Below are 20,057 nucleotides of genomic sequence, written 5' to 3'. Positions count from 1 at the left end.
CTTTTTTCATGTATTTTCACTGAGTTTTTTCATATGCTTTTTCATAAGTTTCGCAAATGAAAGTGAGTTCTAGAATTTGCCAAAAAAAAATGAATTCAAAAGCAGCAAAAAATGACACCTAAGGCTAAGCATGTAACCGTGGTCGATGTGAAAAATGGCAGTAGGAGATTGATTGCTTTTAAGCTATAAAATGTGACTTTAAAATATTTTTATCATTTACAAAAAAAATATATATTGTTCTTGGGGTGGGTTTTACTAGGAAATACCAATTGTTTGGTGATTGGAATAACATTATTCTTATAATTTCTGTGCGCTGATTTTTACTACTTGCAGATAGATTCAACAATTCTGTGATGCCAAGAAATTAAATGATTTTGTATTTTTAATTCCTCAAATCATTAAGCTTTAATACTACACAAGCTCTGCCAAATAAATAGAAATATCAGACCATGAAATGTTATATATGTGTTTAGTGTTGTTATATATTATTTCCCAAAAAATATTTATTGAATTTTTACAAAGAGGATACTCATATATACTTGCATGCATACGTCAATATATACATACGTACATCTAGGGCATGCAACAATCACAGGTTTTAGGAATTTCATAAAAATAGATGGACCTGCCATGTATGAAAATAAGTGACAATATCATGGGAGACTTGAGAAACTAGATTTTGCAAAATAATTTTCTCAAACCTTACTACTTGTCTGAGCATTTCTCATATGATACTACAAACTTTTAGTTATTATGAGTTTTTTCTTTGAAACTTATAAGAGGGCTTATATGATACCAAGCATGCCTCGGTCTAGATTTTCCAAAATAATTTTCTCCAACCTTTACTACTTGTCTGAGTATTTCTCGTATGATACTTCAAACTTTTAATTACTATGAGTTTTTCTTTGAAACTTATAAGGGGGCTTATGTGATACCAAGCATGCCCCGGTCTATATATTTTTAATTCTTTGATTACTTGTAGTCCACTGGAATTGTGTGTTGTTAATAGTCTTCATTTTTGTTTAGTAGAAAAATCTATTTGAAACTAAACAATACTTGATATTAAAAAAAGCATCATGGGATATTTCGAGGAAAAGGGTATAACATAATCATTGACAAATAGAGCAGGAGTCTTTATAAAGTTCGCTAGTAGCAAATTTGACAATAATTTGGGAGAGATTGTGTTATCATGATTTGCCCGAGCAATATAATTTTTTTGGAGTTGGGGGAGGAGAAGGTGCGCTGGATTTTATTTTATTTTTTTTGTGTCGCCAATGTCTTGTTACCGTTTATCTCATCCCTTTTAGGAGTTGATCTCTTACATCTTCCAAGAAAGCAACTACCTAGTAAATCTTCTTGCCAGCGACAATATTAGAGATGTTGACATTGGTTAATGGGTTCTATGGGATATATTTTTCTCAAAAAGTGATGATGTCTCATCTGCTCTCATATCCCTTAAAAAAAAAAAAACTATAACAATATGGAGATTGACATTGGTTAGTGCCTGAATGCTGCAAAAAAAATGTTAGATCAGATACTCATTGTACCATTTGATTTTCTAATATAAGGTAGACCTTTGGATCATGCATCAAATCCATAATATGCTTAAAGCAGATAATCTGGATTTTAGCGGTCCTTATATTTTGGTCATCCTTATAGAATTGTCCAAATTATCCTTTTATTAATTGACATATTAATATGTAATCATTAATCAATTATACTCGCATATAAAAATATAATATGTTAGTTATGAATTGTATTATGTCTTTATTATTTTGAAATTGTCCTCGTTTCAAATTCTAGTAATGAGGTGTCAATATCTTTTTTAGTATACCCTTTCTACTTAAATAGATCATTTGTGCCATCTTCTAATCAGTGTCCATATTTTAAACGAGATCAAAGGACCTAATATCCCACATCCCCATTTATCCTCCCCCCACCCACCCACTAATCCCTCTTTAATTGTAGCCTCTCGTTCTTCTACTTCTATTTATATATAGGCCCTCCTCTGATTCTTTCGGAACCTCCAATTGGTTTGTTGGAACTCTTAAATTAAAAAAAAACCCTTGGCCGTATTGGATTCCAATTTGCTTCAGACAGTTCGTGAGTAATTATTTTTCATGGAGTAAGATATGGATTGAAGGATTCTTTATGCGCATGGCAAGTGCAACATACTAGTATATAAAAATATAGTTTCTAGTATTCTACATTCATTTGTCGATTCTTTAAACGTCTCAATGCTTGATTCAAGGGCTCGTGTTGCATAAGACCACCATCAAATGGTCTGAGTAGCATCAAATGGCTAGCAGAGCTTCGACGGTGTGTTTGGTGTTATTTTTACTTTGTGAGAAGAGAAGATAAAAGAAGCTCGAGCTAGGCTTTCTAGCTTCTCTTTTTAGAGAAGGGAAGTAGCAGCAACCCTATACATCCTTAAGACGACTAGGGAGATGATATATAAAAGGAGAGAGAAAACAGATATCATCCAAGACTAACTTCTACAATTAAAACTTCAAACCCCTTCGCTGCTACAATATCACGCCTCCCAACCCGAGATTACGAGTCGGGAGTTCCAGCAACTACCGTATACTCATAGAAAACTCTTCTCATAGGTATGCAACATATCTGAGCATGATATCATATACAAATAGTAGAACAAATTTAAATAAACAATATTTAAATTTTATTTTTTTTAACTATAATCCAATTTTATTATCATATAGAACTAACAATATTTAAAATATCTTAAAACAAACTCCAATCAAATTTTGATCTAAATAAAGATATCAAATTCGACCTCTAGTCACTCTTTCGATCATAACCATGTGCCATTTTAGTTCTCGAATATGTAATAATAGTAAGTTATGGAATGATAAGCTAGGAGCCCAATAATTAATGAACTTTTTAACAAAATTGATCGAGCAATAAATTAAATAATTATTTACCAAAATAAACATAAGAAATTCACCAATTCAAAACCAAATCCAGATATGCAGTATTATCAAAACTTTACGTATATGAAATTTAATCTTTCTCAAAATTAAATTTTCTTCATCAATCTAAATTCTTTCGAATCATAAAATTTATCTCGGCAGCCATGAATTATGACCACATTTATCCTCTGTTGCTGGGCAAGAATATAAGGTAGTAATAATGAAATTGCCAATATATAAATTCCATGGTAGGATACCGATATGCCAACGTATAACCATCACTGGCAATGTGCCAATGTATAACTTCTACTAGTAATGTGCCAATGTATAACCCTCACTGAAAGGATATCGATGTACTAGCACATAACCTTTACTGGTGGGGTATTGATGTACCATCGCATAACTCCGACTGATAGGGTGTCGATATGCATGTGTATAACCTTAATTGGCAAGGTATCGATATACTAGTATATAACCTTCATTGGCAGAATATCGATACATAGTCGAAAATCTCTCTTAGAACTTAAGATTGATGAGTGCTCAACTAAAATCTCCGGTAAGCATCGTAAGTCAAGACCGTTGGAGGTCAAAAAGAGGAGGAGAAAGAATCTAGTGGCAGTTTAGCAGTGGTGATTGGCAAAATTTGTCGGCATTGGGGTGAAAGAGGGTTTGGGGTCTTTAAATAGTTGCTGGAGGCTAGATTTTCTAGCCATCGTAGAGAATTAGGTTGGAGGAGCAGTACATCTCTTACTCCAAGTTGAATAGGGCTCTATCCTTTGTTTTCTATCTCCTACTTCAAGTCTGATCTTTTTTTTTTTTTGGTCTTCTATTTTAAGTCGAACAAGGCTCTATCTTTTTTTTCCATCTCTTACACCAACTCTTACTTTTGAGCTATCAGTGGATTAGGTCTTGTTCTTTATTATTAGTTAGGCTGCGTGTTACGTACGATTTAACTCAAATTTTAAAATATAGATTCAAATTTCAACTTCAAAGTCGTTTTGTCATTGAAAATTCATTTAAACCATCGACACCGCTCATAGGACTTGTTTGGTTTGTGGGAAAAGAAGGGGAGAAAACGTAGTTAACGGAAAAGATGACAAAATGGCTTAGGCTTGGTTGAAGGTTTTAAATGATAAATGGAAAAGTAGTTTTAAATAAGAATGGAAATGTAGCTTTTTAATAGGCATAAGTTTTCTACCTTCTATGAAAAATAGGAATCCATATGGGACACATAGGCTGGAAATCAAGATAAAATCTTTCTTTTTTTTCCAAAAATACTCTTAATCTTAGTAGCTTATATTTTTTCTTATTGTAATCAATTTATTAAAAATATTAAAATATTATATATATATATATATATATATGTTCTAAAAAAATAGATGTTCAACCAAATGTAAATTATATTGGAAGGTGTATTTTTATATCATTTTTTAATGTTCACTAAATATATATTTTTTTTAAATATAATATACCAAAGAATCAGCTTTTACGGAGATGATAAATGCATCATCCGAAACCATAAGCTTTTATGAAAAACTCAAATTTTGTAAAAGTAAAAAGGCATCTATATTTTTCTAGCTTTTATTCTCCGTTGAAGCACTTTTTATACATTATTATTATTATTTTTGTTTTACAAGTTATAGAAAATATTTTTAATCGCATCAACCGCAATTTTGCTTCCCGTTTGGTGCCCGCATCGAGTTACGGTTCAGGTACTCGTTGCGTTGTATTTAAGCCAAATCGGACCCCGAGTTTTCATCAAATTCTTCCGCCTCGCGCTCGATCTCATCAACCTGATACGATCATTCGCTAGGGCTCGAAAGAAATAAAACACCACAAATAACTTAGGATTGCCCGAAGCTGACCGAACCTACTCTCTCTGCTCCCCTCTCGTCCTCTCTGTCAAGCTGCTGTCATGGCGGTCGTCCCCCCTTCCTCCCCCGAAAACCTAGAATCAAGATCCGACAAATACGAGCCCGAAAACCCCCAATCTGCTCCCCAAGATCCTTCCTCCCTCCCACATCCCTCCACCACCGCGGCAGCCGCCACCGCCGAAAACCCTAACCCCAATCCACCTCCGAACCCTAGTCATAACCCCAACCTCAATCGGAACCCCGCTGTCGTGACACCGCCGCCTCCGTCCGTTCCGGTCTTAGCCCCGTCGTTCCGGCCCCTGGGCGCCCCCCCGGCCCCCCCGTACTCCATCCCGAATCCCAGCTACCAGGGCCCCATGGCCCAAAACCCCGGCATCCAGCCTCCGGGGGTCTCGGGGCCGGTCTCGATCGTGCTTCCCGGGGCGGCGAGCGGCGCCGGAGCTGTGACGGTCTCCGTTTCGCCCATGCAGCCTGGCGGCGCGTACCCGGTCCAGCCCCCCCATTCTGCTCCGATGCCCTATGGGCAGCTTCACAATGGATACATGGGAGTTCCTGCGCCTTCTCCACAGGCTCCGGCAGCGATTCCTCCACCTGGTGGGTTTTCTTGAATTTATTGTGCCGATGTTCTGGCGTGAGGATTCTCTTTAATTAAGCATCTTTGTCGGTTCTCTTTTAAAGTAGACGCCAGCTTATTATATGTGCTTTAGCTTTAGTATTTACAACTTATGATTATAGCTACCTTTCATCTTTTATAGTTCAGTCTCTTGGGCTTATTGTGGCATATTTGTTTATTCGTATAAGCAAGAGAACATTGCATTGGTGGTATAGAGGGATCGCTACTGTAGGATTCTATAAGTATATCCTTTGGGTGTTAATTGGGGATTGTGCTATAGCGAATGGGTTATTGGATTTAGTTGGAATGGGTGATGGGGTATGGAGGAACATGGGGAAAAGAAGAAAACCTATTGGTTGGTTAGATTAAGGGATGCTTTTGATATCGATGACTGGATATTTTCTCCTACAGCATCGTCCCATGGTTCATGGTGAGAAAGATCGGCAGGCTTCCTCTTGCAGTTCTTAAAAGATCACTTCCACTATATGTTTGGTATGCTTTAATTCTGCTGGTTTCATTGAATTTATAGCACCTTTGTCTTGTGAACTACTGGTTAGGTTATGCATGTGGAAAGAAAAACTGACTCTGGTAGATTGCTACTTTTACTAATATAGTATGCTACCAGTTAATGAGTCCAAAGGACACCTTTTTCGTCACGGCTTTCATGGATGCATAATTTTTTCAAGAGTGGATCATGTTAGCATCTGACTGCTCGTTGCACTAATGTTCTGAGGTACAATAGTCTTCTTTGATTACATATTATATACAACTCTTTATCTTCCTTTCCCTATCATTCTTCCTGTTTGTAATTTTGTGCTACTTTCATTTTATAAGAAGCTTAGAAACAGTGATACCTTTCTAGTGCTGTCACAATTGAATAATGTATTGCCATGATGTGACCTTGACAAATCTCACCAATGCTCAAATTCACTCTTTAGTACCTGGGATAAGTCCTGAAGATTGTGTTCAAGAATGTAGACAAGGTAAGCCCAAATTTACATATCTCTAGTTTTATGAAACAGATGCTATTTTTGTGCATGTCCCCTCAGGTTGTCTTTTCAGCTGGCGATAGTTGCCATACCTGTGCTGCGCATCTCTTTTATGCTTATGTTGTTGGTAACAGTGTTTTAATCATTCTTCTCTATACTTCCATTTTTCCTTGGAAAAGTAACAAATCTGCTATGAATGTTTTTACTTACTGTTTGGTAAGCCTATGGATTCTGTCTGACAAGTTTGCATAGATGTTTTTTGTGTTTCTGCAGGGGTGCTCCGTTATCCTGGGCCATACCCAGCTATGATTCGTCCCGGCTTTCCTCCCCGCCCCATTCCACCAGTTGGTGTGATACCTCAACTTCCACGACCTCCTGTTCCAGGGATTCGTGGTGTTCCTCCTATTGTTACCCCCATGGTTAGGCCAGTCGTCCCCATCGTACCACCAACAGAAAAGCCACAAACGACAGTTTATATTGGCAAGATTGCGCCTACAGTAGACAATGAGTTTCTGCTGTCCGTTCTTCGGGTGAGTTTATTGTCTTACTACTATATGTTGTAGAAATAAATGCGTAGTATAAGTTTGAACTTATTTGATCTGTCATTTTTGTCTTTTTTTTTCAAGCTTTGCGGGCCAGTGAAGAATTTGAAACGTGCTCAAGATCCCTCTGATGGAACTCCTAAGGGCTTTGGGTTTTGTGAATTTGAGTCTGCTGAAGGGGTTCTTCGAGCATTGCGCTTGCTGAGTAAACTGAACATTGATGGACAGGAGTTGATGGTATTTTTTCCCTTCTATCATATTTTTAGATACTACCTTGTGGATATCATGGGAAATTGTTTTTTCAATTATTCACTGCTGATGACGTGTATGAAAAACCATTTTCAAGAAAAGCTCATTTGATACCTAGAGGAAAAAAATTGTCACTAGGAATTCATTTCATTTGTTCGTTTCTCTATATGCTGTATACTTGCACAGTTCTATTCTTGGTACATTTAATCTAATTTTGATGGCATGTCAACTAATTTTCTGCCTCCCTCTCTCTATACCCAGAAGCAATTTGACCACAAAATGTTGATCCTTGTCACTATATTTGGGCCAAAATGAACCAAATGCCTGATTTTTTGTTTTTAGTTATTTAGTTTGTTCAGTTGATTTAGTACGATTGCCCTTGTCATTTTTCAAACATGGATTTTCTCATAACAGTCAACATAAATGGTGAGGAGGTATGATGAGTCTTTTAGGAGTCTATTTTTTTGTTGGTAATGCAAATACAGTTATTCTTTTTTTTTTTTGGCTACTTTTCTAGATTTCAATTTTAGCTTTATAAAGACAAAAAAACTGTTTTCCTTGAACATGCTTATTGGATTTGTATGACCTAACTCCTTACTAATGCAATTTAATTACAAGTTATGATATATTATTTGAAATGCTTTAGTTGTAAATTTGCATATTCTTGTTTATTTAGGTTTGGCTCATATTATTGTTTATTTGTTTCTTTCAAATGATTGTTTCCTGTTGTAATATCTTATAATTGATCATGCATTTTGTCATAATAAATCGAATCCATTTCATTTAACCGCTTGATTGTGTTCTAACATGGGGCATATCCTGGATTCTCATACTCATAGAGAAGACAAGTTTTATCACGTTCATATTTCCAAACTTATATGCTAGTTTTTGTTTGTTTGTTTAATTTTTTTATTTAATGTGTATTTATGCAAAACTTAGAAGCTCTGATACTCATGGACTACTTTCTCGAACACTGTTTGACACAAACAGCCAGATTGAAGTCATGCCTATAAATTTCAGAATCAGGAAAAGGGAGAAGGAAGGACGAAGAATGACAAAGTTTGAATGCTTATGTTAAAGTATATTTAATTCCTTAAAGCTGATTGCACAAATTCAAAAATTCAAACTTTTTGAAGCCTATGGAAGAGAAAAAAAGATGGTTACAATTGTCTACAAATGTAGAATTCATCAAAATATTATTTTCAGAAACCATAAATAAAGAAAAAAGATTTATCATCACATCCCATGGATCATTCATAAATTAATAGATTCATTTGCTAGGATATCATGAATTTTTCAACTTTAGTTTAAACAATGGTTTAAAGAACCATAGTTTATTACGATTAACTTTTTCAATTTCTATCCTCTTGTGACATTGGGATGGTGTCCTTGGCAATTCAAACTCTCCTAAGATAATGTGCTCCATCACAGCCATATCAAGTATCATGGAGTTTTTTTTCTTTTTCTTCCCCTGTACCATTATCATCAAGCACTTTAATCTGATCATCTTTAGCTTGCCCCTATTTTATTTAGTTTTAGATTGTACAATAAATCATATAGTTAGTAGTCTAGTAAATGAACCAAGTTGTATATAATGATTGATATGATTATAAGATTGAGGTCTATCTCTCCTTTAGATGCAAGTCTCAGTCAATGAAGATTAGATCATTGAGCTTTTTTATGCTCCATATATTTCAATTTTGGTATATACCTGTTTAAATGACTGATTGTGTTTGCACATGGATTAGCCACATGTTTATCCAAGGACTCAATCTATTTTCTCCAGATTGTAGAGTTCTAGAATCATGTTTTATTTTTTGAGCAACAAAGTTCTAGAACCATGGTGTTTTTACAATTGATCCACTTTGGAAAATAGTCCAACCAAAAGTATAAAAAACTTAAACTATTTAAATGAAATCCATAAAAAGCAACTTGATATCTTACTTAGAAGCAAAGAACTTATCGAGTTATTTAGCCATGACTTCCTAAAAGTTGCCATACATCACTTCTAGTGATAGTTTCTTCCATTACATCCATGATAGCTATCATGATTTCTTGATAGGAAATCATGATAGGAGTCATGGACGTATTTCTTGATTTCTTGATGAGTACATTTTCAAATCATGTTGGATATTCGGTTCAAGTAATGCCTCATCATAAGTGCTCCTATCTAAATACTAATCTAGTTGAGAATTAATGATGCTTCCTCTACTTTAGTTGTGGAGTAGTATAAAAGACCTGTTGCAGGTTTTTAGTCAAAACTAATAAGTTGGAGTATGGTTGGTTCATATAGAGGGTTGGCCTTGGCACAACGGTCAGGTTGCTCGATTGTGACGTAGGTGTCATGGCTTTGAGACAAGGCTCCATACATCTAACTCTCCTCGGACACCACAATTGTAGGAGCTTCGCGCACCGGGATGCCCTTTTTTTAGTACAGTTGATTCATATACTTTCATAACAAACCAGCAATTATACCAAAGTTCTATTATTCAATACAATTTAAGATAGAAACTTCTCTTCAACCATTTTTTCATGTATTGAATCAACAACCACTTCTCGGTGTTTGACAACAATGGCTAAAGGGTTCAAGGATAGAAAAGGGAGGTACATTTGATGGTTTGGCGGATGAAGTAAAGCTTGTGATGAGGGGCCTTAACCTTTTTAATTTGGCATGTATGAACATGATGCAAGTTTGGAGTACCACGCAGAGGAGCTTGAATGGTGAACCATTTGGGCTAGAAGTTTTAATGAGTTTTCCTGGATTTTTGGTTGAGAAGTAACCCAGTCCACATTATTCAATGATGATGGACTGATATGGTTCTCTAAAAAACATCAATAAATACACCTTCAAATATTATTTTAAGACAATAATAGGAAATGACTGCGACATATTATAAGTAGCTACAACTTAGTTACACAAATATGATTTCAATACCACAAATAAAAACTATGGATTTTATTGAACTAAGATTTAAAAAATTCTGGTCATCATATTATATGCAGATGTATTTTTTTGATTTTCATCTGAGTCATGCCCGATGTAATGAATTTGTTTTTAGGTCTATGAAGCATGGACATAGATATGACATATGGGTACAAGATGATATGGATATGCTGGCACAGAGAATCGTGAAAATACAGTATAAGTTACAGTTGGGACACAACCATATATGCACATGTATATTTTTTTTACATACATGAAATTCATAAAGTTAGTAGATTATCATAGTACATTGTCCATACTCTATAGGATGGCATCAAAACCCAGCAACTCAATTTATTCATTACTCTATACAGTAGCATCAAATCTCTGCAATTCAATTATTCATCATTCAAACCCATAGACCATAGATTATATTCCATCTAATAAACATCACAAAGTCTAAATTAACTATTCATCATGCGCATCATTAATGAGTCGTCATTCATGGAACAAAAAAAAAGTAACCCTCCCCACTTTGGGAAGTTTCTTGGCATAATGGGCAAATATATGGAGCCTTACACAACTTTAGAAATGGCATACTTTAAATAAGCATCTGACATTTATTGTAGCTGTACCCAGATGCTTATCAAAATTCAAATAAGGCATGCAATTTGGAGTTGCCTTGCATCGTGAGGCACTTAAAGGAATGCCTTGATGTCTACAAGAGGTGCCATACAAAATGGGGCATTTGCAGTACACCTGAAAGGTGTTTGTGAAGTTATTGCCTAATTGTGCCTGATATGGTAGGCAAGTACTTCATATAAGTAGAGAAGAAAAATGAGTATTTTTTTTGATATGGAGTAAACTTGTGATGGAGAATATTCATTGAGCTAGGAGGTCTATCCTAATGTTGTATTAATGTTTTAAAAGAGATACATGTGGCCTAGAAACAAAATTCTGTGTTATTGAAAATTTATATGGTTAATCATCATCTTTTATCAAAAGTTTTCTCCAACTTAATACTTATAAGTAGAAAACATTTTTATTAGCATTTTGACAAATGATCCATATATATATATATATGTAATTTCTCATTAATTTTTTTTTGCATTTGTTGCATAAAAAATATAAGCAATTTTGAAACTTATAATATATGTAATTTTCTATAATTTATTCTTTATTTTTGTGTTTAGTGTGTAAAAATATAAGCTGAATTGAATTGTAGCGGTCTGTGTAGAATCATATCCGGCAATGAGAAAATACTATTTTTTTTTCAAAAATTTGATTAGTGAGTAATTGGATGATCTCTGCCCCCTATCATATATTGTAGGATTTGGTCTTTGTTATAAGATAATAACTTAATAATCATTTATAATTTTCAGTAAAAAGGTTAATTGATTTTTTTTTCAATATGTGTTTTATATATTATATGCCTCCTCTTCATAAGCTCAACTTGCTAGAGGAAGATAGTGAAGCCTATATTGGAGAAGAAGAAGAAAGGAGATAATTAGTAGAATCCATCAACTGGTTTGAAATAAACTTAGAATATAAATCAAGTTCTCAAACCGTTCATCATGCCCAGATCCTATTCTGTTAAATTGGTATTGAATGGCACAAATTCGAACTTATGCATCTACATGTAATTATTAAGAGCATCTCCCTACAAAATTGTCAAATTGCCTGAGGCTCGGAGGTGGACACCTTTTATGGCCTAGGTAGGCACCTATGTGTTTAGGCAGCTGCCCAGGGAGGAAGGCTATCCAAGCTTCTATTTCATATAATTTTAATATTCATGAAGAAAGGAGCATATGCATACATTTTATATGCTTCTTTTTTCACCATATATATGAATCACGGGCTTAATTTTCACACTTAAAAAGTCCAGATATCAAAATAAAAAAGAATAGTAGTAACAGAGGTCGCTTCCGATTCAAAATATTCCGATTGTGATGCCGATGGATGATGGCGATGCCGAGCCAACTGACTTAGAAGCCTTTGCTTATGTTGTACCAGCAGCAGCTAAGCTATGAGGCTCGCTCTTGTAGCTCGCAGGTTATCTAGCAAGCTGCAGAAAATAGACAGATAGCCAACACTTAGCAAGAAGCGGAAGGAGGACGAGAGAACTAGACTAGAGGCTAGCAAGCATACTAAAAGGGAAAATTTAAGGGAAAAAGTGGAAGAATGACTGGATTCAGAAGAGGTGTGCCGGTCACTATGGCTGCCACTGCTACTCATCACTGTTGGCTAACTGTTGATCAACCCACTATCTATTACCATGTTGGCGGTAGCTTCACTACCCTCCCACGTGTCCCATGGAGCTTAACTAAGGAAAGAAAATGGGAGAACAAACCCTTAAAAGTAGGGTTCAAGCAGGCTTGGCCTAGGCAGCCTAGCCAAATTATCCCACTGGGCATCTGCTTTTAACAACGTTGATTCCCTAAAACCGATTTAGATGGTCTAAATGAGCAGACAAAGTATTAATAACGTAGCTACCGATTTTTAAATAATTAATAGGTAGTGCTTGACTTCCTCAACTTGGGTTAGGCCTATGGGCTACTTTAAAGTGGGCTGGTTGATAGCTCTTGCATTTGATGCTTTAGTGCGGACCTTTTTTTTTTTTTGAGCTTGCTTGGTTTATATATGTATCAATTTGATCTTTTGGCTTTCGATAACCCCCATGTAATGTAATCCTACAAGAAACAGCATTAGCCATGTCACATAACATGAGGCCTTTTTCCATTATCACGTTCATGAGAAGGTTCAGTGTATCAAATCTTATCAATAAGAGCTTTAATTTCCATTTTCTTTTAAATTGTAGAACTTCAAGTCTTAGCCCGCTTATCAAAGTCTTAAGGGCTAGGATCAATAGATTCATAAACATCTTTAAGTCTTCCAATCATGGGGGTTTTGAAGGTCTAAGGGGGTGCGAAAGTTCTATGTCTTGAATTAGGAGTAGATGATTTTACCATATCATGAGAAGAAAGGAGATATTGAGTGGAATTCACTGCATGATTGAATAAACATCAACATAAGCAAGTTATCATATAAAATGATAAGTTCATATTTCATATTTCTACTTATTTAGCGATGATATAGCACAAGTTCCGTCTACAAGCACTAACAACTTAATTGTTAACAAGTTGCCATTGTCTTAATATAGGTCCAAAGAAGATTTAATTTTGTAGGAGCCATGTAGATAATCTAAGTCACATCAAAGTATTATCTTAAAGATCAACTACTAACTATATAATAAAGTTTCTTTACTATGTCTTCTTGAACTTACTCTTGGTCCATTGGATGCTTCAAAATGGGATGGTTAATTGTTCTTGCAGTCCTGCATCATTCTATGATGAAGTTGTCAAAGTCAGGGTTTTGAATGACATGATTCAATATCTTCAAGTGCCAATCTATTGCTTTAGTTGAATTTATTGTGGTAATTTAATTGAGCCTTTCGAGTCTAATTAGTGTTAACTTTTTTTTTATTATTTGAGCAACTTGTTTGATCTGTGAAATTTTCTATTTTTATCAACGTAGTTGGCCATCATTTCATGTTTACTAATTAACATGTCATCTTACTTGGTCAAGAAGTTATTTGGGCATGAGGTAAGGCTGACTTGTAATTTGATTTATTTATTTATTTATTGTGGGGGGTGTTTAAGGGGTTGAGGGTGTTGGGGGTGGGGGTTATTTTGGCCACAAGCCACTTTCAGGTGATCTATAAGCAGTGGTCATTCCCTAAGCTATAAAATGGAATAATGAAAGGAATCTTCTCTCTTTGACTTTCTCATGTGAGTGAGGTTGGGTGAGGCTCTCCAGAGAGTCCTGGTATCCATATCTTCTCTTAAGCGTGAGGCTTAGTGGTAGTGTGAGACCACCCTAGAGTGAGTCTACATTTCATCCCTTCGGCTTTTTTTTTTCCTATCTAATTTACTAGTTTTCTACGCTTCTCCTTTTTTCTTTCCTTTTTATTTGATCTTAGCCCAAAATCTTAGATCTGAACTTAGAAAATCCAGCTAACCAATAGTTTCCTAGAGCCCCTTCAACCTTATATTCTTTCTCACAAGGTTCGCTGTCTCGGTACTGGACCTGTACTTGTACCATCCTAGTATAGTGTCAAAACGCCCTGTATGGTACCTGGATTGGCATACCGAATGTCGGTATGCCCCTCATACTGCGTACTGATTCGGTACCGCTATAATATGGTACGGCCGGTATGCATCAGTACCGACCAGTACGGCAAATCTTAGTTCCTCACCCTTAGGCTGTTCTATGTCAATCTATATATGCTTTTATTCCCTTATGGTCCAAACAATGATGGGATTGTCTTGATAATATTTTTTAGTTGATTCAAAATGTTTAGGCTTTTGATTTACCGCTTTTATATGTTTAACATGTGAATATCTATTTGAAATGCCTATAGGAATCCTTTCAATGAATTAAGATTGAGGTTAACTTATGTTTTGGTACATGATAGTGTGGATCTTGATCGTTGTTTGCTTAATGACATTAGATAGACCTTGTGAAGGCTACTTTTAGGCTGTGTTTTGTTTGGGGTTAAGTGGATCAAGGACCCTTTTTCTCTGCTCATTTCACTTTAAGCAGCCAAATGCTAGAAACACATGCTATCTATCTGAGGACAAAGTGGGCGTTTCAAACTACCTTTTCCACTTAACCTAGAATACTACTCCATCTTGCATGGTGAGATTATTCCAGGATAAAGTGGTTCATCCATCTGCTCTGGTTTAACCTATTCTGCAACCACACACAACCTTAAGGAGCATTACTGGATATCTTGGGTAGAGCATAGAAATTAAATATGAGCACCATTTTATCATTATATGCACACAGAAAACATGCAGAAAGCGATGTTGAAGTTATGCATAGCTTTTGGTACCTTTTGTAAAATTGAAGTATTACCTTCACTGGTAAAATGGTATCTTGTATGCTGTATAACTTGAATTATAGGAAGGTACTATGCACTCGTATGTATACACATACTAGACATGCTGTATCCAATCATTTCAGATAATTTAAACCTAGAGTGCGCTTTGTCTTGATGGTGGTGGTCTGTATGTTTTGTGGTAATTTGTATGGTGCTTCTTTGTATTCAAGTTCTAAGTTTAATGTAGACTGTTCTCAGTGCTGAGTCACTAACTTTTGTGGCTGGTGCTGCATTATCAGCACTATTATTTTCTGATACCAGGGTGTATGAATAATTGAAAGATACAAAATTAAGCAGTAACACATTAATAATGTTATTGAGACCTTTTATAGTAGTATTGGGAATGCAATAGTCATGGTATTATCTGATAACTGAAATTAAACACTTGCATATGTGCATGCACATTCATGTTGGATTCTCTTTTGTTGTTTTCCTCCAATTGTGCTAGTCTTTGATCTTATAGTGTTAAATAATCTTCTCATTGCTACAAGAACTTTGAGCTCATTGTTTTATCTCCAAAACAGGTTGCAATAGTTCATGATTTGGAAACAGCTACTTTGATTAGTAACTTGATGAGCAAATCTTTGATTAAAATTTCATTTTGATGCATTAACAAAAGTTATATACACATTTTCTACATTTGGGTGATTGACAAGTAATTCATCCAAGAGTTGGACCCAATTCATACGCAGTGAAGGACAAGTGATTGGGTGGTTGAACATTGCTTAATTTCTCATAGAAAAGCATTGTTGGCCATTTAGTGCAGTACTTCTCATACTTGATCGAAATATAAGGCTTGAAATTGATAACTTTGTTACATTTGGACTTGCTACTTCACATTTAATTTGCAATTTTTGTGCATCATATCCTCCTCAAATTGATGAATTAGACTTGTTCTTTATATTTGTTATCCATCTCATACTGTTTGCCATTTATCATGGTTTGATCAAGGAATAAAATTTGATGCACTTTCAGCTAAAAGTTACGGAAGCAACCAGCAAATATCTTGAGCTTTATGTTGAAAAGAAAACTGAAAGAGAAAAGCTCAAAGAAACTGAAGCTGGAGCTGCTGATAAAGACAGTGAAAGTGCAGCAGGTGTTGAAAAGCAAGAGCCTCCAAAGTCAGTTGTAGAAGAAAAGGAAAAGGATTCAGAAGATTCCATGGGCAAATCAAATCAAGAGAACACCGAAAAATTTGGTATCGTTACGGATGAAGATCGTGAGGCTGATAGAGATGCCCTGGAGAAACTGACAAATATGATAGAGGAAAGATTAAAAACTAAACCTCTGCCTCCCCCACCACCACCAGCACAGACCCCTGCTGATGGTTCTGCTAAATCAAACTCTGAAGTTCCTTCAAAATCAAGAGATGGGGATTCAGATGTGGATATTATGAAAAGCGGCAAGTCAATTTCCATTATATTTTTTAAAAAATAATTTGGCATGCTATTTTATTTGCATTTCTGTCGTTTTATGACATTTTATTCTATTGTTGCAGATGCTGCTGAAGATAAGAATGATGATGAGACAACAAGTGAAAATAAGCCAGCAACTGATCATGAAAAGCCTGAGGCTGGCTCACCTGATAAGAGCAGGAAGCATGACAGTAAGAGCAAAGATCGAGACAGGGAGCGTGATTTGAAACGGGAGAAGGAAAGGGAACTGGAGAGATATGAGCGTGAACGAGAGCGCGAGAGAGTTAGGAGGGAGAGGGAGAGAGAGTTGAAATTGAGAGAGGCTGAGCGATTGTATAAAGAACGTCTTAAGGAGTGGGAAGGTAGAGAAAGAGAGAAAGAGTACCAGCGGCAGTATGAGAAGGAAAGGGAGAAGGAAAAAGAACGGGAACGCCGCAGAGAGATCCTGAAGCAGGAAGATGACAGCGATGATGATGATTCAAGGAAAAGAAGGCGTAGGAGTAGTGCCCTTGAGGAGAAGAGGAGAAAGAGACAGAGGGAGAAGGATGAGGACTTGACTGATAGATTAAAAGAAGAGGAAGAAATTGCTGAAGCAAAGAGGAGGGCAATTGAAGAGCAGCCATCTAAAAATGACTCGAAGCCTCCTAGCAATATGATTATTGAGAGTGAAAAACCTGTAATGCAAGAAGAAGGAAAAACTGTTGAAGGTACACAAATTGCTCCAGAGCAGGCTTATGAAGGTGTTTCTGGTAATGGTGATACCCCTGGTAAGTTTTCTGGGCATTTATTATGACAGATTGCTCTGCATTGGCTTTTTTTCTTATATCATATGGATTTTCATTATTACAGGTGATGGAATCTGCAGAAATGGCAGTAGTGATGAACATACCATGGGGGCTGCAACAACAGACGTGAAGCAGAATAACAATGCTCCAACTAGGAAGCTAGGTTTTGGTCTTATAGGTTCAGGAAAACGAACAACTGTACCTTCTGTTTTTCATGAAGAGGATGATGAAGATGTGGATGAGAAAAAGATGAGACCACTTGTGCCTATTGATTATTCTACTGAGGAACTGCAGGCTGTCCAGAATAATGCTTCTGGGGCACCAGCAAATCTGGCAGCAGCTGCTGAATTTGCCAAGCGCATCTCTACCACTAACCCTAAAGAAGAGAAAGCTGAAATGGAAAAGGAAAGAAGTAGAAGATCTAGTGACAGATTGAGTCAGAGAGAGCGAGATAGAAATGACGAGGAGAGTACCCGTGGCAAGGATGAGAGCAAGAAGATGCATGATCAGGAAAGGGATCGAGACGATAAGTTGAAAACAGAAAACAGGAAGCTTTTGGATGCAAAACAATTGATCGACATGATCCCAAAGACTAAAGAAGAGCTCTTTATTTATGAAATTAATTGGGATATATATGACAAGGTGAGGAAATTTTTCCCTTTTTTAGCTGTGATTGTCTTTTTTTTCCTTTTATTAGCATCTGCTACATATATGAAATTAGAACAGATAGTGCATCTTATTGGCTATTTTACATGCTTGAGGTACTTTCTTGCGTGATTATAAATAAACAATGCTAATTATTTGTCTAGTTTGCTATTGTTGGTATTTCATAGGTTCCATCTACTATTTTCTTTGAAAACTTAGAGGTGCAGAATGGTAACTTCATGAAAAATAATACAGCAAATGTCTAAGCTGAAAATTCCTACCATACAATTTATACATTTTGGTTCAGCTGCTTATTGTTTATTTACTTATTTTTTATCCATTTATGTTTATCATGTTGTATAATGCACTATTTTTAACAGCACGAGTTGCATGAGAGAATGAGACCGTGGATTTCCAAGAAAATAACTGAATTTCTTGGAGAGGAGGAAGCAACATTGGTGGACTACATTGTATCCTGTACCAAAGATCACATGCGGGCTTCAAAATTGCTAGAACTGCTTTCATCCATCTTGGATGATGAGGCAGAAATGTTTGTCCTCAAGATGTGGAGGATGTTAATTTTTGAAATCAAGAAAGTTGAGACAGGTCTACAGGTGAAACCAAGGGCCTGACTGCAAGGTTACATTTCCTTTTCTTGTCTTTAAGTCCTTATCTGTTTCATGCATTGGTCTTACTTTGTCAACCTATTGTTATAGTATTGGAGAGAACAGGAACTGTAAACAGCCATTTTCACCAAGTGCTTGTGTATGTGGTACTGATCAATCTCTAGCAATCGCATCCCAGCATTTTTGCCTGATTCATGAAGGGTTTGCATTGGTTCTCTAGTTCCTTTGACCTGTGATTCTCCTTATCGCCTCGGAGATGATCAAGGAGGGCCTTGTAGTACATTCAAAGTTCAATTTTTGCAGTGTTTCTGTGAATAAGAAGAGCAATTTCTTGTGAGATGACAGATCTCAGCGATACTGATAGGTATTCCATTAACTACAAGTACTATGGAAGGGTTTGCTTTACTTTGCTTGCTTCATTCAAATCTTCCAATATATTATGTACTCAGTAGACCATCAAACAGCTTGATGGTATGTTATCCAGCCCTTACTTATTTCAAGCTTGTCATGCAGATGGCAAACTACTGAAGTCCAAATCCAATAGGTTTGTTTAGGGTCATATTGACCAAATTGTGTATTATCTATTGTGTGATATGGAGTGAGAAGCCTTATTCACAGCCCCACAGATAACATTACAGATTGTACAGCTGCCCGTATCTAGGTAATATTGGGAGGAGATGAATCATAATGCTTCTGATCTGTCTTCTAAATAGAACTAGATTGTTTCTGTTGTAATTTATTATTTTGCTCAAATGATCAAATAGTGTTATTTGGACATGTAGAGGATTTACTAATCAACTCTGGTATTGCATTCTATGTATGCCTATTTGTAATTGCAGGTGGAGCATCTGCTAGTCCAGCAGTTATTGCATGGATGTTTTTAATTTCAACCATTTCATTCATTACTTAAGGCAAAAATACATGGTGGATCATGAGAAAACACAATTCAGCACATCAAAGTTGTAAATGATTTTTCATCCTTGTTGCTCCATTTTATCAGTTCGATTAGAAAGCCATCACCACTTCCTGTAAGCCAAACAAAATAAGGTCATTCCGTTGTTCTCCCCCTATTTCATATCTTTTTTATGTTTGTGGTATATGAGCAACAATTCAGAAGAAGCAAAAAAGGATCGGTAGTTTTATTTTCACAATTCAGCTGTTCTGAATGGTGGACCTGAATATGAGATTTATTTGGTCGTTGAGAATCAACCTTTCGTGTATCATGTACTGAAGTTGTATTGATGGTTAATTGGCCAATTTTTGAGTGGATTGTGGGATTTCCAGAGCTGTGAATTAGCTAGATACTTGTTATCATAAGGTGCAAATTGGTGTTGAAGCCTTTCAGGTCCAAAAGAGTAATGATTGTTACAGCACAAATCAAATCAAACTGTATCTAGAGGCAAATCTATTCAAACCAAGTTGAGGTGCGCCATTCAAGCATAAAGCTGGCTATACAATTAACTATGAATATAATTCATGCTATCAATCCGCATGTATCTACTGGCTAGGCCCAAAAAAATGAAA

At 36.0% G+C, this 20,057-nt stretch overlaps 1 protein-coding gene across 1 annotated transcript; it reads left to right on the top strand.

Annotated features, from left to right (window-relative positions):
* The first annotated feature begins 4,690 nt into the window (after window positions 1-4,690).
* On the top strand, window positions 4,691-19,366 carry LOC103701668 (RNA-binding motif protein 25). Its single transcript, XM_008783820.5, has 7 exons — window positions 4,691-5,398; window positions 6,680-6,936; window positions 7,033-7,185; window positions 16,038-16,464; window positions 16,561-17,244; window positions 17,327-17,904; window positions 18,288-19,366. Exons 1-7 carry the CDS (start codon window positions 4,846-4,848, stop codon window positions 18,537-18,539), a joined length of 2,904 nt encoding a protein of 967 aa, XP_008782042.1. The 5' UTR covers window positions 4,691-4,845; the 3' UTR covers window positions 18,540-19,366.
* The last annotated feature ends 691 nt before the right edge of the window (window positions 19,367-20,057 follow it).

The sequence above is a fragment of the Phoenix dactylifera genome, chromosome 2 (genome assembly GCF_051530095.1).
Source record: "Phoenix dactylifera cultivar Ajwa chromosome 2, Ajwa_hap1_PhDact_Kaust_v1.1, whole genome shotgun sequence".
Classification (NCBI taxonomy): domain Eukaryota; kingdom Viridiplantae; phylum Streptophyta; class Magnoliopsida; order Arecales; family Arecaceae; genus Phoenix; species Phoenix dactylifera.
Note: the sequence above shows the minus strand (reverse complement) of the source record. Positions and strands in the feature narration are given on the sequence as shown.